Below are 23,278 nucleotides of genomic sequence, written 5' to 3' on the forward strand. Positions count from 1 at the left end.
ATTTACGTAAAATGTATAATCATTTAAAATATTGTGAGGTATTTTAGATTCCAACACAATCATATTCTGCCTAAACTGACCACAATTTAAGTGATTTCCTTTTAATATCTTATATTTCAGAACATATTTGTTTGTTTATATTAAAGTTACCACAATTCAAGTGAGGACAACGTTAAGATGAATAAATTATCAATTATGCAATAACAACGTCAGATGTTATTACTTTAACCACAATTTTACTTGTGTTTTGCTCTTCTCTTGTGTTACTAAAAATAAAACAGCCGTGAAGACAGAAAGTGTAAAAAAACAATTTAATGCCAGTAACTTAAGTCTAGGGGCATCATATTATTAGTGGCTCATTCTTTATTAAATATGGTTTCAAATTAGGCAAAACTATATGTCATCATACCTTTAAAAGCCCTCTTTTAAGCCTAACAGGTAGATATGTACATATGCCTTTACCATTTTGACATTTTTTACAATATGTAACACATAACTTTCTTATGGCTAGATCAAGACCAAAGTACCAAAGCACCAGTCATTCTGTACAATGCCAGTTTGTTAGCATTGCCCCGTGTGATGCTAGACGCTATTTAATGTCTCCATCAGGCTTCATGCTGAAGGGCTCCAGACGCTCACTTTCAGGTAGAATGTTGTTGAGACGCTCCATCAGTGGTATCGTTTGGTCAATGCCCATCTGGATGCGTCTCAGAATCATGGACATCTCATTGACCTTTTGGATCTGTTCGGCGTACTTGGCGTAACGTTTTTGTCTCTCCTGCATGATGCTGAAAAGTGCCTCCACGGAAAGATCCATCTGTGGAGTGGTCACAGGGTGACCAAAACACAAGTTAGTATTGTACATGCGTCTTAAAGATATAGTCAAACGACAAATTAACATTTGTGAATAATTGAACAGAAATGATAGAAGTGCTACCTCTTTGACCCTCTTGACCAGAGCGTTCTGGTCAAAGGCGACAGCCTCTGCACACTGGTGTAAATGATCTTGATATCGGACACACAGCTGTAGCACCTGTGCAGAATCTAGCTTCTCTAAACAAACAGTGCTGGGGAAAGTTTGCCCACTGAGTACACCTGAAGGGATAAAAGCAATGTCAGGCTCAATAAGATCAGACTCTGGCTCAATATCACCCAACCCATGTCATCACTCAGATCTGTTCACCTAAAAACCTATTAAAGCAACTTTGTAGTTTTTTTACCTTAAAAGAATCTTTTTTGACCTTAAAAGAACAACTCTTGACCAGACAAATTCTCCCGCTGCTACCTGAGCAGCCTCACAGCAGCTACAACAACACTTTGTAAGTTCTGTGTTTGGGTTGGTAGACACAGCCCCACCCATCCCCTGCCTGCAGAAGAGTGCCAAATGGTTTCCAAATCAAGTTTCTGCATTCACAGGTTTCATCCGATTAGTAAATAAATTCATGTGAATTGCGCTTCCCACAGGGAAGCTTATACAATGACATTATTCACAATACTGGTAGCAGACAACTGCGCTTATCAATCACACTGGGGAGCCGTGAGCAAGAGTTCTAAAGTGTTGCTTTAATGGCAATATTTGTATGGAATCAATTATAAAAAAGTACTCTAGCCAAAACATGTGCAGTTTTTGGCACTTATATCTGTTTTAGCCAGAGATGCTCTGTACCTTTAAGAAGAGGCTGAAAGGTGGGAATTTCTTGTAGCTTTATGACATCTGGATCATTATGGATGTTCCGTAATGACTGTGTTCCTTGTGCCACAACCACTATGTCATCCATTTTGGCTCTTTGCTTTGCTGGAGAAGGTACAACTGAAACAACAACACGGATGAACTTACTAAAAGAAAATTATAACCCAGACAGAACATAGATAATAAGAAATACTTTGATCATAACATCTATAATAAAAAAATCACAATTTCAACATAAACGTATGAACAAATGTATTACATTCAAATACAAAGTGACAATTGTTTGTATTTATATAATATTCAGTACCTGAAGTATTGAAGTCTGAATGCTTGTGTTCAGCATCTCCACTCTGTTCAGCACCCATGGTGCCCTAGTTTTCTGTGGTCAACACACTAAACCTTTCAAACAAGAAAACAAAACACAACAAACGCATACTATAATATAAAGACATACACATGTAAACATACAGCATAGACACGGTGCAAATATAATCATACGTCAATTCGTAAAACGTACCTTGCTTATACTGTCTTTAGCGGAATATTTAGTTACTGATGTGTAAACATTCATGGAAATTCAAAGAAAATTACATTGTAATTTACAAACGTCACGGGATGATAAATCACAACATTTGTAGATAACACTGTTAAACTCACTCACTGTAAATAATCAATGTTATTTACACGAATACAGCGTATAAACTAATGGTTAAAAACAGGCATCCGGGTTGATGACATAGGGCGCACGATGATGACGCCATTGGTTTGTTTACATGTGACCATGGAATGACGCGATTCATGAAGACATACCAATGCCTACACGAAGAGCTTCTTGTATACATATGTATTTCTGTTATATTTCAATAAAAATACAAATTGAAGCTGAAAAACTACATGCAGAGCTTCACTTAAAGTAGAAAAAAATGTGTTCTGTAAATCTATTTTAGAAAAAATGTTGCAGGATTCCTGCACATAGAACCTGCTGAATTCCTGCAGGATTTTTGGTTGGAGGAAAACATTGGTGCCATGATATGTATCTCGTATATCCGTCTAAAAGGGCAGAAGAAATTGGCAGATATTTTCCACATATCTATAATATATTAACAAACTACGTTATATATTTATATTAAACATATATAAAACTTATTATATTAAAGTTTGTATTTATAAAGCGTAAATAGAGACCATTCATATTGTTTAGTTGAGTTTAAGTGCTCAAGAATAGAACAAAACAGTAGAACAAAACAGTACCAATAATACTTTGTTAAATTGTGCATTTTTGTTAAGAGTCTGCAAGGGAAAAAACAATAAAGTACGATAAATATAGTATGTACTTAGTACTAACATTAGTTGTTTTTCTCCGTCCACGCAGCAAAAGACAGGTTAAACATAATATTTCAATCGTTTACTCAAGTCAAACAACATTAAGTTCGTCATCAATTCCAACAGTAACAAATAACAATTATCAACAATCTCTAATATAGCATAAAAATGAGCAACCGCATGCCACAATGCACCAACACGCAACTGCTGGCAGCACTGAGCAAGATCCACCCCTTACTGAGATCATCAGCCATGTCGGTGAATCCCGAGAACCCCGTTTGATTGGCTATCGCGCGTGTCAATCGTTCCTCGCTAAATGTAACCTCTATTCTGATTGGCTACAAGCGGCACACATATATATCCGACGATCCTATTTGTGAGAAATATAGGTTAGTGGTCCGACACACGAAGGGAAGAAAAGTAGGTCAGAGACTGATTTCGTTTATGTCACAGTTCCTCGCCGACCGGGACGTCAAATTACCGAGGACAACTGTGATGTTGAGTTATTCCTCCGGTAAGTATGGCGATCTGGTTTTTGAACGTTCTCTCCAGACATCACGCTGATCGATGGATCAACGTTATATGCGTTATTGTCCTCTCGCATATTGACTCTAGGAGGGGCGTAAATGACAAATCTCAGGTTAGATACCAGGCTATCTAGCTGCCATCACAACATCGGGGTCTGGCCGATCGTAAACGGAAGTCTTAAATTACAACAGAACGGCAGATTTGCTCTGCTTAAGCAGATATCCACACCCACCATCGATACGAGGTTAAAGGTCTGCGTTCCCTTTAAAGTCGCAGAATAGTGCGATTTGGGTGTGTGGGTGGGTTGCTCACTTAAAAGAATTCTTGCTTTGAATCTTTGCTTTCATGTCGTGACGGTGGCACAGATTTTGTTGCTTGACTTTCGACGCTTTCGGTGCTAATTGTCTGCCTAACTAGCATTTGAGTCGAACGTATAATTGACATCAAGATGCTCAACAATGCGCTCTAGTAACGCGTCGTGCTAGGTTTGGAGGGCCGTGCTATTACTTTATTCGTTGCGGTTAACGCCAGTCTTCTTTGAGTCCATAGGGTCTCACTGGCGGAGCATAGTGCTAGCAACCCCAACAGCATGGGTTCGATTCCCAGGCGATGCATACGCTTTAATATATAAATGTATTAAGTCTATACTCTCTGAATGTATCGATGAAACATCTGCCGTATGCATGAGTATAGGTGTGTATTTAAACCAATAGAATCCATCACAGAGGTACTGATGGATTCAATGGTTATAAGGGGAATTGTGTTGGTTTTAAGGGAAACTATAGTGCTTTTTATGTGTGTCTACTGGCTGGTAATGTTTTGGGTTATTTTGGTGCATATGGAACCAGCACAACTTCATTAAATCCTACTATATGGACATTTTAAAGGAATTTTGATAATACCATTTAAGTATGTATAGTACCCACCTGCTTCCAGTCCTGGGTACATTAAGGTTGTTTCTGTTTACATTTGGCTTTTTTATAAAAACAAACTATATATGATACATGGCACTCAATCCGACGTTAACATGCACAAGATCATTTGTGTCTCCCCAGCGAGATTTAACTAAGTCCCGTAAGCAAAGTGGAAGACAGGAAATCGGGCCTTCTCTACAAATGAGTTGACAAGACGGGTCACGAATTTGCTTACGTTTGATTCGTGACCTAGAAATATCTCACAATTTAAAATAAGTTATTTTCGAGTCCAAACAAACCATTCGATACTAATGCACAGTTAGTGTATATAATATGCACTCGCATGTAAATATTATTTTTGCGACGCCAAATGGAGCTTTTGTTTTTAGTCATTTCAAGTCCAACGAGTTATGTGGTGTTAGTCTCTCCATATTGTTAGATGGGTGTGTAGCGTATTGCTGAAGTGTAACTGCATTCCAACTCATCTTTGGGTGTTTCTTGTCTCTTCCCTCATCCACTTATAACAGCTCCCGAAATTCAGATAACGTTATCCACTCTTTGTTTGTCTTTTTGTTACTAAATCTAAGGATCTTTTAAAAAAGATAAATCCGGTCAAATAAATACATCTAACCATTTCATCCGGTGAAGCTCAGCATTGCAAAAAATAACTTTGATGATTCGACATACTTTTCTCTTTTTTACTTGTCGTGTTCCTATCTTATTTGCATTTGCTTGGTTTTTCCCTCCGTTGCCAGTTCTGTCTCTGAAGGTAAGCCCACACGTTCAGGAATAGATTATTCAGATGGGTGGAGGGATGGGGGTGTATCAGTTCCATCTAAAGTTCAATAATGACCACGCATTTTTATATTGTTTTATAGTAAAACGGCACTTAAAGAGATGTGCTTTATAAAATGGACCGTGAGAGTTTCAACCAGCCTGGTTGAGAGGTCACCCTCGCTCTGTTCATTCCTGCAGAAAATCCCCTCTGAATAGCGAGGACTCCTGTTTCATTGACGTCAGATGAAAATGGGTCCGACCCTCGCTTTCTGCCAGTTGCAAAAATGCTGTAATCTAAATGTGGCCTAGATTGCATGCTTTCCAATGGTTTCCTGGCAACCGGCAAAGGGTAATGATGGACCTGATTTCACCTTGTGTGTGTGAGCGTTTGTGAAGGTGCGTGATGGAATTTTTATTCATGGATAAGATTGGTCTTTGCAGGGCATTACTGGGCAGTTGCTTAGAGTTTTGTAGAGGCAGTTGCTCCTGTGCAGTGCACTGAAGAAGCGGGTCATTCTTTTTCATTCAAACGTTATGGCATTAAAGATTTTGATTATAAAACATATAATTTGGCAACACAAAGAATTATCGTAATAATCATAATTGTGTTCTCTACCTTACGGAAAGCATAGTTTTAGCATGTATGAATAATTTATATGAATAATTGATAATTCATTTATTCCATTCAATTTTTGTATATAGCGCTTTCACAATGTGCATTGTTCCAAAGCAGCTATACAGGAGAGAATAAGAAAAAGAAAAGGCATAAACACAGCGCATGGTGTTTAACAAGCAAGCTCATTCTAAGAAATAATATCTAATAAAAGTCTCCTGCTGAGCAACCCAATACGGCCCAAACTCCAATGATAAATAAATGGAGAAGAAAACCTCAGGAGAAACCAGTCTCAGCCAGGAGGGCCAGGTCTCCTCTGACATGTCACAGCTGCACTCAGCGACTTGATGTGTGATTAAAAGTTACTGAGTACACTTTTTTTAAATAGGAAGAGCTTACAAGTTGTGATTTAGGAAATTTATTTGTTGAAACTGTTCAGGTTTAATTTTGTCTTATTTTGAGATCAATATCAGACATCAGAGGAATATTATAAGCAGGGAAAATAGTATTATAGCAGCTATAACTTCAAACTGCTGTCATGTGATGTAAGTTTAGCATTAAATACTAAATATTGTAAACTCTTGGTTGGGGACGGAATTTCCTGAGCTGGAGCTGGGATGGTCAGTCAGTCTGCTGGCTCTCACAGGAGGATGGCACGGGGTGTTCAGCTGGAGCTGGCGTAACTTCTAGTTAGGGATGGGCATATGGCGTTCATCATTAATTGTCTTTTTTTATGATTAATAAAAACTTTCTTCGACATCATGGCTTAGCTTTTCTTTAGCAAAACATTGCTATGGGATTGACTCTTTAAATGTTTACGGTAATGAGAACGTTAAAGGCCTTTTAAAATTGTGTTCAACTGTCAGTAAAGGTTTTTTCAAAGATGTTTGAATCACCCAAGCTCACCCATTATATATATACATAGATGCCTCATTGGCAGTTGTTTCTATTGTTACAGTTTGAATGTTTGTGACTGTAGTAATATGCATAAATATACTTGCTTTTGTGTGCATCCAAACATTAAAATTGCAAAACTTAAAATTGGTTAATGTAATGTTTTTTTTCCTTAGATTTATTTTCAGGAGTCTGTCGTCGATAGGACATGCTTTGAACACAGCTGCTTGACTGAATCTGTGCAGTGAGTGTCTCAGCACCAAGACACACAGATACATAATGATGCATACAGTGGCATTTGCCATGAAGACCTGATCAGTGAATTAAGTGTTATTGTTGTATTTTAGATGATCTAATGGCAGACCAAAGAATGGACATATCCTCCACGATGAACGAGTTCATGTCCCAGAGCTCCGCAGATCTCATCAGTAGTTCTATCGGCAGCTCGGGCATGGATTACACCCGCAAGAGAAAGGGCAGCACCACCGAATACCAGTGAGTCAATGCACTATAGTGTTTAAAACGCGTGTATATTGGGTTATAGATGTCTGAGCACTAACATTTTTTTAATTTTCATAAATGAAATTGTACTGTTTGTTTATTCATAATTATGGGATTTTTGAGTATTTAGATATAATTACCTAAATTATATTTGTGTTTTAATAATATTATATCGTTAGTTATGTATTTTATTGCTTTGTAAATGTTTACTGACTTTTTCTGTCTTACAGAATTGATGGCTTTTCATTTGAGTAAGTAAAGTTAAACATACAATAAATATAATAATCATTCACTTTAATGCCCAGAAGGATGATAATGTTTGTCATAAACATTTGTAGTTCACTGAACTCACGAATTTCACTTCCGCAGCGATAGCATGGACACGGACAAAGATAAGACGCTCGGAAGGTAAATAAACATGTACAGTATTAAATGCCAGCTTGAATAATTGAAATTAATTTATTAACATTTTTTCCTCTAAATACAGAGATGACCAACCAGGCCGGATCAAAAATGCCAGGTAAAGTCAACATGGGTGATCAGTATATGACCTTATATGTGATGTATGTATGGAAACGTTATGTGATGATTGTAACTAAGTAAACTTCATCTCATCTTTAGGGAAGCTCACAGTCAGATCGAGAAGAGACGCAGGGATAAAATGAACAGTTTTATAGATGAGCTGGCATCTTTAATTCCCACCTGTAACGCCATGTCTCGCAAGTTAGACAAACTCACTGTACTTCGCATGGCCGTCCAACATATGAAGACGTTACGAGGTAAGAGTAGTCAAAGCTTTGTTTAAAATGAAACTTATCAAGTGTGGAATTAATGTTTGCTTTTCTTTCTTTCTTTCTTTCTTTCTCGCAGGGGCTTCAAACCCTTACACAGAAGCAAACTACAAACCAGCATTCTTGTCGGACGATGAGTTAAAGCACTTAATATTGAGGGTGTGTTTAATATGTCCAATCCAAAGCATTCAAGACGTAATCATGTGGGAATTATTGTTTTAAAACTCAGATTTTTTTCTGCAGGCTGCGGATGGCTTTCTCTTTGTTGTCGGTTGTGATCGTGGAAAGATCCTTTTTGTCTCGGAGTCTGTTTACAAAATTCTCAATTACACTCAGGTATGTTTGGATACGACACATTATTTTACGGTACCTTGTTAATGGATGTTATGAATGACTGTTTCATCTCAAATCATTAGAATGATCTGATTGGTCAGAGTTTGTTTGACTACTTGCATCCGAAAGACATCGCCAAAGTAAAAGAACAGCTGTCGTCATCAGATACAGCGCCACGAGAACGACTCATTGATGCCAAAAGTACGATTTTTTTTCTTGTTTTATGCACATTAAAATCTTTTGAAAGAGACTTTGACCGATTTTGATCTTTTATTATAGCTGGTCTTCCAGTGAAGACTGACATCACGCCCGGACCCTCCAGACTGTGTTCAGGGGCTCGGCGATCCTTCTTCTGTAGAATGAAATGCAACCGTCCCTCTGTCAAAATGGAGGACAAGGATTTTCCCTCAACTTGCTCGAAAAAGAAAGGTATCACCTGTTCTCATAGTAAATCTCAGCTCACCACCATTTCTTCTGTATGAAAATAAGGGTTAAATGCATGACAGTAAGTGAATAACTATAACGTCTGATATTTTGGGATATCTAAAGTGTTAGTTGAATATTAAGTTTACTGTAACTTTCTCTACAGCAGACCGCAAGAGTTTCTGCACTATTCACAGTACTGGCTACCTGAAAAGTTGGCCGCCCACCAAGATGGGTTTGGACGAGGACAATGAACCTGATAATGAGGGCTGTAACCTCAGCTGTCTGGTGGCCATCGGCCGTCTACATCCGCACATCGTCCCGCAGCCCACGAACGGCGACATCCGTGTCAAACCCACAGAATACGTCTCCCGCCACGCCATCGATGGCAAGTTTGTTTTCGTAGACCAGAGGTAAGAACGTTTGTTATTGTTACCTTGTAGGAATCTCATATGTTTGTATTCCACTAAAATATAGTGACTTTTTGTCTGTTTTATCATGCATTGTTTAACCACAATTGATCGTTTGCATTTAGGGCTACAGCCATCCTTGCGTACTTGCCCCAGGAGCTTCTAGGAACATCATTTTACGAGTATTTTCATCAGGATGACATCGGCCACCTCGCCGAGTGTCACAGACAAGGTACTTAATTTTCTTATGTTTCTTTTATTTTTCATTTAGAGATGGATGATCAATCAAACATTCATATTTCTTAATATACTAGCAGTGAGTCATTTGAAATACCTGTTTCTTAAATGTCACCATAATGATATTAATACCAGTCAATTCTAGATTTGTACTAAATGCTCGCTTTCTTTCCTACTGTAGTGCTACAGATGAGAGAAAAGATTAATACAAACTGTTACAAGCTCAAGATAAAGGACGGTTCCTTCATCACCTTGAGAAGCCGATGGTTCAGCTTCATGAACCCTTGGACCAAAGAGGTGGAATATATAGTCTCTACAAACACTGTGGTTTCGTAAGTGACAAATCACATCACATTACAGTCGTAAATGTCTGGTGTTAAGCCAGAATGGATAAATCAGCCTGTTCCCATAGTGAAGAATAGGAATGAGCACGATTTCAGATTTTCATTAAAATAAATTCACTATCAAAGAAATTCACAATAATGATATTTACATGTTTTAAAAAAAACATTTATAATGCTATCAGTCAAATTCATATTTATGTTTGCTTGTGTTAAATGGGTGCAAAACCACCGCCTGCTATGCCAATGCTGTGGCTGAATTATTTACAATGTTGTAGACTTTCAATAATATCAGTTATCAATATCACAATTGTCAATCCAAGTCTATTTCGACACACATAGTTGAGTGTAATAAGCTAAATGGAAAGTTGTTTCTAAATATGCTAATAATTCATCTTTGTATTTCAGAAGCAGTATGCTTGAAGGAGCAGACCCTAGTTTTTCACAGTCCGCTTCGTCTCCTCAGAGCATGGACAGCGCTTTAACATCAGGAGATGGTACGATCTGTTTCCAACAATTCAACAACACTTTCTCTTTTACATTTAGTTTTTATGCTAAAGAGTTTCAATTCATGTTCAACAGAGTGTCATTATTTCATGTACCTTAAGTTCATGCAAAAGGGGTTTTATATGCCCAGATGGCTTTTTTATGATTCCACGCTCATGGAAAAAACCTCGACTTATTTGATAAATTTTCTCTCAATGTTACTGCTCAGCAAAGTCATCCGAATGCTTGGTTCCAACATCATCTTAGTGGTTTGATACCTAACGTGTGTGTATGCGCGTGTGTTTATAACAGGTGGAGGGAAACGCGCCCTTCAGATTGTTCCTGGTATACCAGGAGGGACTAGAGCTGGAGCTGGGAAGATTGGACGCATGATCGCAGAGGAAGTGATGGAGATTCAGAGGTTCGATGAGCAACTTGCACATGGTGAAAGTCAGATTTAAAGAACTGTTTTATAAAAGATGTTCCTTTTGATAGGATTCGAGGCTCCTCCCCCTCCAGCTGTAGCTCCAGTCCTTTGAACATCACCACCACACCTCCACCTGACACCTGCTCTCCGGGCGGCAAGAAGGTGACATTTTCATAAATCATACAACCCTGCTTGCACCTGGAAACAACATCCGTCTTGCTAAACAAATATGAAATGCTAAAACGTGTTTTTTTTACATAAGATACAGAATGGTGGTACTCCAGATCTGCCTTCAGCAGGAATTGTGCCTGGTCCGGATTCAATAGGATACCCATATTCAAACAATTCTTTAATGAGTGAGTGCATAAATATTGCGAAACATGGTTTAATAAATCAAATGTGTAATATTCACAAACACATTTACACTCGATACACACGTTTCCATCTGCAGGTGATAACTCTCATCTTAGTATTGACATCATGGAAGAACCAGGATCCAGCAGCCCCAGCAACGACGAGGCAGCCATGGCCGTTATCATGAGCCTCTTGGAAGCTGACGCTGGCTTGGGCGGACCTGTGGATTTCAGCGACCTGCCATGGCCTTTGTGAAACCCCAGCGGAGTCCTACAAAGATACGTGTTTGGATCCAAGGTCAATTGGGTTTGACCACAACCAATCAAAAGAACCACAGTGCGTGAGCACTAGCGTGCAGAGGACTAACAAGGCTGCCGATGCTACATATAGACGACCTCCAACCGAAAGCACACAAATGGTTTTATTCCATACTTCAAGCAACCCCGCCGAGCTCACATTGTACTTCAAACCATCAATCCGACCTGCCTGTTTCTCTGTAGATATCGGTCTGTTTTACCCATTGTTGATATCTTTCTATACATATACTGTATAAATAAACATTTTTGTTTGTGTTTTAATGTTTTTACACTACAAAGGTTGTTTAAATGTTAAATATTCTATATGCAGATTGTAACTAATATTGTAATTCTATTATGTAAGAATTCTTTATGCAAAATATATATGGTAAAAGTGTATTGTATCAGCAGTGGATATTTTTAAAATAAAAAAATCTTGTCTTCAGCTTTGTTGATTCGTTGTTGATTCAACTGTAATGTTGACTCGCAACCCACAATTAGGAATGGTATATTTTAAGTGACACCAAAGATAGGTTTGTTGGCTGTCATTTTGTAGATTCTTTTTAAAGAAAAACTGCAGGTACTCTCATGCCTGATTTGGCTGATGCGTTTCTGACTGTGATTAGTCCGTGGCTGTGATATTTTTGTCCTGTTGCCATCCAGTGGAGAAATCTTTGAGAAAATGTAATGTGTTGTCAGGGGAAACGAGATGATGGCTTTATAAAAGATGCTGTACAGTTCAGGATTATAAACTCAATTGGAGCCATTCATGCATACAAGTATCCTTTAACATTTTCAGCCTGGGATGGTGATATTTAATCTCAGAATAAAAATGAAAAGCACCATTCAGATTATTTGCGTTTATAACATCATAAAGCACATTTTGATCATTTAAGGAATTTTATTGCATATAAATTGAAAGAAATAAAAATAATTGAATGTAGAAATGTTATTTTGATTGTGGGAAAATTTCGACATTTATAAAGATATATTTATATGTGTGTGTGTGATATATTTTTGTAAAAAAGCTATCCTAAATAAAATACAATTTATATGCCATATGTATCTAATTCAAATCAATGAACCAAGTGTACTGCTTTAAACATGTTTATTAAAAGAACATTTCTAAAGCGATACACAAAAGGATTATCTCTGCATCTCTTGCAGCCCCCGACTGTATCTACAAATAACGTTACAAAGAAAAGTACAATAAAAACATGTGACATCACTTCAGTAGTTAAACTCATTCAGGCTCCATGCGTCACAGTGGTGCTACACAGGTGCTTCATTACGCCGCGTTCGGGCGGAATGCACAACGCAACTAGAAGGCTGCAGTACATTTGCAACATCTGCATTGTTTCTTCAAACGGGGCCGTTCTAGGCGTCACGATCTGTCCTTGCAGTGCAGACAAGCTGAGTGGATTGTGCTCATTTTTATTGCCAAGTATAAAAGCGTTAGCCTTACAGCACCACACACAAACTCTTCAGACACTGTTCAAAGGAGAGATTACCAACAGAGCTTCTATGATTCACCTTAGATGTCTAATCAAATAAAAAACTCCTTTGGTTGCATTTTACAGGGAAAAAGAAAGTCAGTGTACAAAGGACGTTTCACGTTTGTGCTGATGTAGTGATCAGTCTTTGAGACTCGTAAGGCGGGAGAGGACTTAAAGAAAGGCAATGCGGTCTTGGCAGCAAGACGGGGCTGACCTGCCTCTGCAGTGCTGGAGTGGCAAGTGGTGTACTGAGGGGGCTGGGTCAGATGGCCGGCGACGAGGCATCCGAATCCGGGTCGTACTGGTGGCTGGGCTGGGGGTTGGGTAGAATGTCCAGTTCATCCACCTGAGGCCCGGGGTGCATGACCACCAGCTGGTCCTGGGGAATGTCGGCAGCGGCTGCCGCGAGGTTGGTGATGGACTTGCTCTTCACGCACTGGAAGTCAACATGTCGGCTTTTGCCTTCCTCTTTCTCCCAGGACATGCGGATGAAGGGCCTTTGGACGTAGTTATATATGACCTCTGGACGCCCGCCGGGACGCTTCTTTATTTTTTCTTTGTAGGTGGGATATCCTGAGTGGAGTAAAAAAGTAAAAAAGCATATCGTCGCTGTCCTTACCTCTGATGTTTTTCAGGAAATGAACCAAACACTGTACTTTTTAAATGACTATAATTATTTTTATCGGTTAGACATTTGCACACCTAATAATTATGGCATCCAATTTAAATAATGAAATACGGATATATGAGGTTTCAGAAGTACACATGTGCTTTCACATATAATACAAATGTATCAATTTCATGCCATTGTGTAAAACTTTACATTAACAATTTTAATAGCAGAGTAACAAAATTATATCAGTAAACAATTAACAGTAAATATTCTATCTTGCGATCTATAAAAATAGTTCCATTGGGTTTGATATTTCAATGCAATGAAATCTATACATTTGTACGAGTTAAGGGCCACTGTACACTTATAACAAATAGAAGTGCAGACAAATTGGTGAGATAAATAGGTGTCAACAACAAAAGAGCAACTTGCGAGTGTAAATCTGTGTAAATGTGAATCGGAAAGCAGAAACCGAATCGAAACCACTTCATCCACATCCTGTTATTCCATCTCTTACCTTCAATGCCTAATCTGATTTTCTTCAGTCCTCTCTCCTTCAGAACCGACTTGGCAACGTCTCGGTTTTCGATGTATTTGAAGAACCGGTATAGTTTAGTGCTGTATATAACTGCATTACAAAAAGACAGAAAGCGATTTAGCGAAGCACCTTAAGTGCAAAACCCCATTACAAAACATTACTGACAAACTTTCTCTCTGACCCCACTCCATAATGTCTGTCTATAGTCTATCCCTTAGATTTCAGGACAAGTGATTTATCAGAACCCCCAGTTATAAGCAATCATAGTAATGTACACTTTAGGTGAGCGATGCAAAATACCCCAACCGATCGATTTCCATAGCCCCCTGAGAATTACCCACAATGCAGTTGGACTGTGACTGACACATAGTTATTGGGTTGTAAATGAGGTGTGGGTGCTAGAAGGGAACTGACTCTGTGCGTATTCCTCTCCCATCTGCGGCGGATACTCTTCATCCCAGTCGACCACGTCGTCATCCGTCAGCACCACCACATGACACTCCCTCTCGCCGCTCTGAGCGCTGGCCACCATCAGAGGCATGACCATCTCCTCCAGATAGAACTCGAACTGCTGCCGGGCGCCATCATTAGACAGCTCGTGCATGAGTGCACCTACAGTCGACACGACTCAGTTATGATTCATTCGTAACCTGATCCAGCAACACAATGATATAATGCAAAGCAGTTTTTAAGAAAAAGCATATCTGATCTAAAGAGCGTCCGGTGACCCACTTCTGCTCAGATACGCCACTGACCTACTTTTGCATTCTCGCATCTACCGTCCGCACACAATGGAAACACTGGGAATGTCATCCAGTTTCCCAGTTGCTGTGGCGATCAGTGCGATTTCTGTTAAGAGGCGAATCCGTGTAGCTGGATTGTCATGTTAATGAATACTTACTGAGGTCTCTGCACTTGATGGTGCTGTAGTCGAAAGCGATGCAAAGGTAGTCACATGCTTCTCTCAGCTCCGGTATGGATATCCCATCGGGGCAGCGGATTATACCCGATTTGTAGTAATCCTGGGTTTTAAAAGGGAGAGATGCAGAGGAAAAACAAACAGGCAGCCATTACTGAAACAGCACTTATTCCATAGAGAAGCAAATGGCTTCGATTCCAGACACACACACACACTCCCTGCTGTTGCTTCCCTTCACATTCACCGACCCATTCAAAGGCAATCAAATGTGGAACGACCTCAGCTATACACACAGCAACAACACACCGGAGAAATCGCTTCCCCCCCCACAAAATAAAAAAGGTTAGAAATGGTTGTTTTTGTAGTGCACTCTAATGTGTCGTTCTGATTCTTTCCACAGCGCTGAGCCTCGTGTGGTAAAAGCTTAACCCTTTCAACACTTCACATCATCACATCACTTTAATGTTTACAGCATCTTAACTTAACACGGTGTCTTTACAATTGTGTAGTTTCCATGAATAATTAGTTCATCATAATTAGACTAATATGACATAAGATTAAAAATTAGTTCACATTACACTTCCAAAACATAGTAAGATTAATAAATCCATCCTCAAAAATATCCCAAAACACCAGCAAACCATGCATATAAACATAAGGATCAAGCCTGACTACATGTTGTGTAGACAACACACAACGTTTTTTTATATTGTTGTTGTCCTTCTGAAACCTCGGATATCCAAATTTGTTGTTTTTCAGCAAATAAAAGGTTTCTGTATTTGATGATTGACAAAATTGACCAGCGCTTTTAAATGGTTAGATTTTCGCCAAACCCATTGACAAACATAAAAAGTGACTAATAATATGATTCATGAATAAATGTATAACATTAAAATAATTGAATTAAACAATATGGAGATAAAAGCTTTTAGAAGGACAGCGATGATATGTTGCACTAAAATGAATATTCGCTCATCATTTATTCCTCCTTTTATTCTAAACCTGTATGACCTTCTGTCTTCTACAGAACACAAGAGAAGATATTTTGAAGAATGTTGGCATCCGGACAACATTGACCCCCCCACTGTGTATGAACACAAAACAGAGATATTTCTTAAAATACCTTCTTTCATCTTACACAGGAGAAAGAGTAAAAAACAGCTTTCAAATAACATGAATAGTTTTAAGGTGATTTATCACTTTAAAGACAACAGGGAATCCAGACATCGGGGAAAACGATGTGCTGACATGCAACTTTTATACAGTATGCGGAACGCATCTGCAATAAGGTTTAACAAACCGGTCGGCTTTGTGCTGATGTCATGTGAATTTTGATCCCGAAGTCTAATCCAGCACTTAATCAATATGCGGTAAACAAGGCTGAAGAGATATTTAAAACCCCAATAAAGCTTTTAAAGCATAGTGCACTCACCAAAACGGCTCTGAACACAGTGGAGCTGATTCCCTCGGCAACCTCATACTCGCCCTTTTCATTAGGCCGTGTGAAGTTGTGTTCCCTTCCAGAGCCAAACATCCTTAAAGACAAGGCCACGCAAATTACGATTGACAATGTCAACATATTACAACAGATTAAATGTAGGAGCTGGCAGATTACGATCGAACCTGCCAAGCATGGTGTTGGGTTGGGCAGTGAAGATGGACGGGTCGACAACAAAACGTGTGTTATCCACGATTAAAGTAACTCTTTCTGCCGTCCTCAAACTGCGAGTGCCCTCCTTTGTGTTTTCGTAGACGTAGATCATGTCAGATGAGCTGTGGGCTTTACTGTGCAAGTCGCTGTAGAGAAGACTGGAGGTGCACGCTTTGTGAGGTCTGGGACTCGTGGAGCGCGATGAGCAGCCAGAATCCCGTTCACGATCTGTGGAATCAACAGAGTTAGTTATACAAAAAGTTGAGTTTTGTACAATACAAATGTAAGAGATTGAATAATTCAGAACTTACTGCTAAGATGCTGGCGTATGGGTGATGTCACATTTCTGATACAGGGGGTGAGCTGTCCTTCACCCCTCTCGTGTGAAGAGTCCCTAGATCGATCTCCGGACCGCCGTCTCTCCCTGTGGTGTTCCATGGGTCCTCCTCCGCTGGCTCCGTAAAGGCTCATTGTCACAAGTTCTCTCTCCAGATGAGCTCCCGGCGGCTGGCCGCTGAAAGGAAGAGCAGACACGCAGTCAGATACACACGTGAGAAATCGTCTGGCGAGGCAGGGGTGGCACGAGTGCATCTCAGCAATGTGAGGAACTCAACAATAAACTTGGATGAACTCCAGGCTCTAAAAGAGATGCGCTTTCATCGCTAAAAGCAAGAACAGCAAAGCGCAATTTTTATACTGTTTGCCGGAAACCTGCTGCACGAAACAAAAGAACGGCCGGGCAGGTTGGCTTTCACTACAACATAATCTTCCTGGGGGAGGCAAACAGACTGCTGTATTGATTTGTGTAATCATAGATGATTTGTTCTCCCTTGTTGTTTTATTTTATCCATCTCACGGGGTTTGCTCGTAACAAAGTGACTGGGTTTTAAATTGAACATTGTCCTTTCGAGCGCCGACCTACATTAATAATTAAATATGTCTTGTAGTTTGATTTTGGGAAATTGCTACAAATACAATGTATGCATGCTGGTTTCAAAACCATAAATTTACATTTTTCATCAAGTATCCTCTACTCTTGAAACCAAAAAGTTTGCTATAGCTAAAAAGGGAAACACAATAAAATCACTGAACAACATATTCTGGTAAAGAATCTGCTAACGTGTGACAATTTACCCCATTAAATCAATGACACTTTTATAATGGATGAAATAGAAATATTCAACATATCTTTTTAGCAACCAATCCTTAAAGGTACAAGCCTATACACAAACTGTTTTTAAATAAATACCTGCATAGACAGATAATCACAGAGATGAAAAGTGTCAAAACTAGCCCGGGTGTTCCCTTATTCGAATTAGGGCATCATTGCTTAAGGCAAAAACCCTAATCCATCATAACCCAGACACCCCGCTTTTAATTCCCCATATAAAATGAACCTCCAGACTGCCTAAGCACAGACCAGGTGCTGTTAATATTTCCTCGTAAATGTAATATGCATTCCCCTGAGGGACTGAAGCACGATCATTAGAAAGCAGATGCCCTTGAATCAAGGAGACTGGAGTTGAGCACAGACTGAGGCTGAAAACACACATAGAAACATGTGCTTTTATGATATTCGTCATATAGCTGGTATTCTTTTTTGCCTGCAATAAAAACATCAAGGAAGAAGAGTTCACTCAAGCATGCAGGGGGCAGAATTTTCTCATTGAATAAATGATGAATAGGATAGAAATAGGGTTTGTTTTATATAAGTGAAAGTGCTGCCCAGTCTGAACCCCTCGGTTTATTTTTGCTTTTGTGATTGCACCGGCCTGGAGCTATGTGACCCCATTAACCAACCCAAGCGTAACTAGTGCCCACAACAATAAACCAAACAGAGCCTAGAAATTCAATAAATCTGTTTGACTTTAAGTTAAATGACATTGTGTTTGCTGCAAAACATATGACATAACACCAATTATTTGTTAAAATCATGATCTTTACAATTTCATTAAATTGTTTTCCTAAATCATGCATTAGAGTGCTTTATTATTACATGACAATGATTTAATATTATATTCGATTAATGATTTATATATGATAATACATCAACAATGTTTCGCTAATAGCAGTAAGTGAATGATCATGACAGAAAGACAGTACTGTATTTTAACTGTGAGCAGTGTGCACCTGAAGACGTTTTACCAGAGGAAATCATTTATGATTTAGCAACTATCGGCCTAAATTGTATTATTTATTATGATAATGCATTGCTCATCCCTTTTTGTTATGGTTTCTATTATAACTAATTCATTATTATTTGTATTATTGTCATTCGAAATAATGCTTATTAATCTGGTTTTATTATGATGCGGTCATAAAAAAGAAAAACAATCATAACCCTTTTTGCATTTCGTGTACTGAACTTAAGAACAATCTCGACTGTACCAACCAACAGAAAAACATCTCTAGTACACCTGGCAAAACAATTCTCTACCAATACATCCTCTGTCTTATTATCCGATTGATATTTTAGCTGCCAAGCTCACAGCCGTTAATGTGATGGTGAAACCCGAACTTCAGCTGCACCCTTAAGTACAATGTCAACAGTGTGCTTAGCAGCTTACAGAGATTCGTTCAGCACACAGGATGGATTCATTTAATTGTGTCTGGTGCTGAGGAGACGTTTCACTGCACCAGTGAAAACAACCCACAGGGAATCTTATACAATTAGAAGTCAAGACACTTCAACGGTCAAGCCATCTCTGTATCATGGTGTGCCAAACAAGTATCTCACAATGAATTAGAATGATGGCATGTCTGGACGCCCGAAGGGGACAATAGCATCATATGGAGTGCCAATTGAGGATCGTTCCTTCAGCAAAGATCCAACAACTTTTAATGTTACTTCTCCTTAAGATTTTTCCAGCTAACCACGGGTGCACAATGCATTCTGTTACTTACAGAGAAAGTGGCATTAATAATTCAGTACGGTGACACTGCTCCTCTAATGTTAAACGGAGACAATGCGCTCCTGCAGCTCACTGCATCCACGCGCGTGTGCAAATCATTTCTAGACGACAGAATATGCGATCAAGAAACTGCATCTATAAATATAAATGTCTCTCTATTTTAACACCAGATGACGTCTAATGTAAAGACACAACCTTCGTTACACTGTCAACTTTGTTTGCAAAACCGCTCGCTCTGACAGTCACACAATGAAGCGCATGCACGTACCCGCTTCTCTTTAAGACAAAGCAGCAGGGAAACAGCTGATGAATGAACGCGCAAAGGACCCGGACTTCTTCGTACAGCGAGGGCTTGCCGGGCGACTTAGCATCCTCGGGCATTACTTTCGAACTTCAGCATAATCCGGGTTAACTTGTCCGCCGCGAGCGCGGCTTCGAAACGATGCTTTTCGGGAAGAAAGGACGCCCTCGGGTAGCGTCGGCGCGAGACACTGCGGGACGGTAGCATAGTAACCTGACGGAGACGCTCGCGCGAGCATGAATGGCTGGTCGCTTTCTCCGCTACTGTGGCAAGCGGAGGCAGCCTTGATGACGTAGTCGGACCTCTTATTATATCTCCCGATACTGTAGATTGTCTCGTGGCGGAGGGATCGAGACTGGAAAATGTCCTCAATGACCCCGTGTACACGGGAATTTGTACCGTCTCGGTAAAGTTTAAAGCGGTACACAATATAAAGGATCAGTTATTGCATGCGAAGTAAGGCCAATCGTATGAATTAAGTTGTTCGCGTATGGTTCGATATCAATAGATGTCATCGTTTAAAAAGTACGACGTGTGTTACGTAGATTTGTGGTTCGATTTTTTATTTATGCTTGTGTAATAACATGTAACAGTATTGAAGGCGTGTTGTGACGGACTAGCCTACACGAAGAACAATAAACGTCACCTATCTACTTTAACTCCTTTAACATACGTATTTTGTAAACGAAAACATGTCTTTATAAACGTGATCCCGACAGTGCATCAATAACGCTTTTGTTCATTTTTTCATCCATACACAATCTTAATTGCCTTTGTTCCGACTACACCGGTACATGCTGTCTTTTTTTGGCCGATCAGCAGATGGCGCAAGCACACAAAGGCACACACGTTGTGTACAAGGTTATAATTATTCAGTTATTCACACACCATGCCCGAGGAACGAAGCTGCCTTCATCATAAAGCATTGCAAACCAATTTAGACATTGAAACAATAATGATTGTTTAAGACACACTACAGACTATGCACAGCTTTCTGTCTATATCAAAATGCAACATAGTGTTCAAGAATTCAGGGTCACTTTAGTGAAATGTTTCTCTTGACCTTACAGACCTTTTGATTTGAAGGTGTACGGTTACAAGTATTACTTTTGTGTTGTAACAAAAATAAAACTGTGCAAATATTTTCTTTGAATAAAAATGTATTTAATGAATATATAAAGAATAAAACAAGTAATCCACTTTCCTTCCGGAGCCCAGAATAGATGGGAACTGTCTGATGGGAAAAGCATGGATGCTGTTAAAAAAGCATCTCAAGAAGCTGACTGATGAAATCCGGAGAACATTTCTAAAAATTCTATAGGCAATGAAAACTGAAGGTGCTAGAATGCATTCCATAGTTTTGTGCGATTGCATATTGAGTTAACTATTATTCTAAAATGAGGGAAAAAACAAGTGACTTTAATTGTGAATAAAAATAACTGACCCAAACTTTTTTAAAGATTGTGAATATGCTGCAAATAAATATTAAATACATTTTAAATTATGTTTTAAATAAATATTTTACACTTTTTGACATTTCATTCTAATCTTTGTACTGTTTAATAATGTTTGCGCCAACATGGATACATTCATAAAAAAAGATAGTGAAGGAGAAATTCAGAACCCAAATACATCATGAGCAGTATTTCATCAGACAGCAGGTGGACACATGACTCGTATGAACTATGATGGTTCTGTCTTACCTTGAGTGTCTGCAGACTCTCCTGGGCCTACAAGTTGTCCTTTGATCCCAATTTTCTGAGTCGCTAGACTGGCTGTCATAAGAGATGGGACGTGCTGCCATCTCAAGCAAGTTGATATTATGGGAGTTATACGCCAGTCAGACAGAAATCAGGAAGAATAACACTAAACATTATACACAAAAAGTGGTGTGAGTGACTGTAAAAATAAATGCCTTACAAAAAAGACAATATGTAAGAAAAACATTTTAATAAATATTACATTATGAATAAACCCATTTTTCTTTTGTAAATGATAAAAGATTACATTGTATAATTTGCCAAATTTCTTATCTTCGTAAGCTACTTCAGACGCACTATCCGGTTAGCGTCTTTACACCTAACTTAGCCTCCTAGTGAGCGTTACACAACCAGACGATCTCTCACCTGTTTCTCTTTAATGCTAAACTTTGTCCGTGATAAATAAACGCGTCCTTCATAAGAAATGTCAATAGCCGGCAGTTTACTGCCATGAATGTACTCATCATTATTCTCGATTAGGGTAACGTATTTACACATATGGTAAAGCTACATGGCTAACCGAGTAGAGAGAGTTATGCCAAATATCGCGAGATCGCACGCAGGTCGCTATAGAAACCACCTCGCGTCCAATCAACTAGTGAAACCGTCTGTGTATCACGCTGCTTTTGACACATTGTAACATTGCTACCATACAAGGCGTGCTATTCACAATGTGGCAAAAATAGAATATAGGGCATTGAGAAATAGTCGTAAGATTTAGCTAAGCGACTTTAAAAGTTAGCTATTTAAAACAAATAAGCATGCTTTATAATAATGTTAACTTATAACAATAATTTAGCGAAAACGACAGCAATGAATTACAAGGTGACACAAAAACATGGCAAAACATTTTAACAAATGTCAACAGTGTCCTTAATACTTAAAAAAGCAAACGAGCATGAGTTTTAATATCATCAATAATCATCAATATGCTTTATCCAATTGGGATTATTTTGAAGAATATACGAGAAACATCTCTTGGTGTGCACACATTCATTGCTGGAATTTTACAGCAAACATTTTTTTATTCGTTTAATTAAATGTATTCCGTGACAAATATTAAGAAGAACACGACAAAACAAAGCTGAAACGATTTTGTGTTTATTTCATACTGTCATCATAAAAGTAAGACTCATTAAAATAGCTTTTTCTACTTTTCTCTTAAGAAACATTTGGTCCTATTTCTATAACTTGTTACAAAAGCCTTTATATAGCCTAACGGGCTAAATAGGAGAGCTTAGAGCATTGGCTAAACGGCTATGCCGCCAAAGGGGGAAATAGAAAACTATACATAAAATAATAAATAATTTCATAAAACACACAAATAAATATGGATGAAACAGTTAAGATAAATACGCCAATTACGACAGGTGTGACATTCAAATTCATTTTTACGCAGCGAATAATTTTTCCAAAACGTGAATGATATCTTCTGTTTCTCTTGAATTTAGTTCCTCCAGTTTGTGAAAAATCTCTGGAGGGAGTCGTGTGCGCTCCGGGTCCATCTTCTCTGTGTTTTTGACCGAGGCTGTGTGGATTTCTCGCAATTTCATCAGGAGCCAGTCTTGCCTCCGTTCCACGTGTTTATGCACACCAACATTGTGCATGAGTTGGACTTCATTGATAGCCCTTTTGCTTTTGTATAATAGAAAAATGACATTATAATCCCAATAATCCCCCCTATTTTTTTCATTTATCATTTTTATTTTACATTTGATCATGTATCGTTGAATTGGTCATTACAATACTA

The 23,278-nt window shown here is 38.8% G+C and overlaps 3 protein-coding genes across 8 annotated transcripts; 1 reads left to right on the forward strand and 2 right to left on the reverse strand.

Annotated features, from left to right (window-relative positions):
• Window positions 1-296: 296 nt before the first annotated feature.
• On the reverse strand, window positions 297-3,231 carry borcs5 (BLOC-1 related complex subunit 5). Of its 3 annotated transcripts, XM_079450855.1 has the most exons (6): window positions 2,352-2,504; window positions 2,208-2,242; window positions 1,998-2,089; window positions 1,667-1,810; window positions 938-1,095; window positions 297-817 (listed from the first exon to the last, which is right to left on the reverse strand). In XM_079450855.1, the coding sequence occupies exons 3-6, from the start codon at window positions 2,053-2,055 to the stop codon at window positions 590-592; spliced, it is 588 nt and encodes a 195-aa protein (XP_079306981.1). In that variant the 5' UTR covers window positions 2,056-2,089; window positions 2,208-2,242; window positions 2,352-2,504; the 3' UTR covers window positions 297-589. The 3 variants fall into 3 exon arrangements, with proteins under 3 accessions (XP_079306981.1, XP_079306982.1, XP_079306983.1); XM_079450856.1 differs by lacking the exons at window positions 2,208-2,242; window positions 2,352-2,504 and adding an exon at window positions 3,036-3,231; XM_079450857.1 differs by lacking the exon at window positions 2,208-2,242 and having other exon boundaries at window positions 2,352-2,478.
• Window positions 3,232-3,359: 128 nt separating this feature from the next.
• On the forward strand, window positions 3,360-12,424 carry bmal1a (basic helix-loop-helix ARNT like 1a). 2 transcript variants are annotated; one of them, XM_079450178.1, is made up of 20 exons: window positions 3,397-3,527; window positions 5,431-5,581; window positions 6,916-6,983; window positions 7,087-7,234; window positions 7,471-7,491; window positions 7,610-7,648; window positions 7,728-7,760; window positions 7,862-8,019; window positions 8,111-8,190; window positions 8,275-8,367; window positions 8,448-8,565; window positions 8,644-8,793; window positions 8,954-9,200; window positions 9,323-9,429; window positions 9,616-9,766; window positions 10,184-10,272; window positions 10,574-10,682; window positions 10,757-10,850; window positions 10,951-11,044; window positions 11,140-12,396. In XM_079450178.1, exons 4-20 carry the CDS (start codon window positions 7,095-7,097, stop codon window positions 11,295-11,297), a joined length of 1,881 nt encoding a protein of 626 aa, XP_079306304.1. In that variant the 5' UTR covers window positions 3,397-3,527; window positions 5,431-5,581; window positions 6,916-6,983; window positions 7,087-7,094; the 3' UTR covers window positions 11,298-12,396. The 2 variants fall into 2 exon arrangements, with proteins under 2 accessions (XP_079306303.1, XP_079306304.1); XM_079450177.1 differs by lacking the exon at window positions 5,431-5,581 and having other exon boundaries at window positions 3,360-3,527; window positions 11,140-12,424.
• btbd10a (BTB (POZ) domain containing 10a) lies at window positions 12,186-22,145 on the reverse strand. Of its 3 annotated transcripts, none has more exons than XM_079450180.1 (9): window positions 21,895-22,145; window positions 21,472-21,634; window positions 16,867-17,069; window positions 16,528-16,783; window positions 16,337-16,439; window positions 14,887-15,007; window positions 14,400-14,597; window positions 13,965-14,075; window positions 12,186-13,407 (listed from the first exon to the last, which is right to left on the reverse strand). In XM_079450180.1, exons 2-9 carry the CDS (start codon window positions 21,570-21,572, stop codon window positions 13,097-13,099), a joined length of 1,404 nt encoding a protein of 467 aa, XP_079306306.1. In that variant the 5' UTR covers window positions 21,573-21,634; window positions 21,895-22,145; the 3' UTR covers window positions 12,186-13,096. The 3 variants fall into 3 exon arrangements, with proteins under 3 accessions (XP_079306306.1, XP_079306307.1, XP_079306305.1); XM_079450181.1 differs by having other exon boundaries at window positions 21,472-21,565; window positions 21,895-22,068; XM_079450179.1 differs by lacking the exons at window positions 21,472-21,634; window positions 21,895-22,145 and adding an exon at window positions 19,736-20,195.
• Between the last annotated feature and the right edge of the window lie 1,133 nt (window positions 22,146-23,278).

This window comes from Barbatula barbatula (genome assembly GCF_947034865.1).
Source record: "Barbatula barbatula genome assembly, chromosome: 25".
Lineage (NCBI taxonomy): Eukaryota > Metazoa > Chordata > Actinopteri > Cypriniformes > Nemacheilidae > Barbatula > Barbatula barbatula.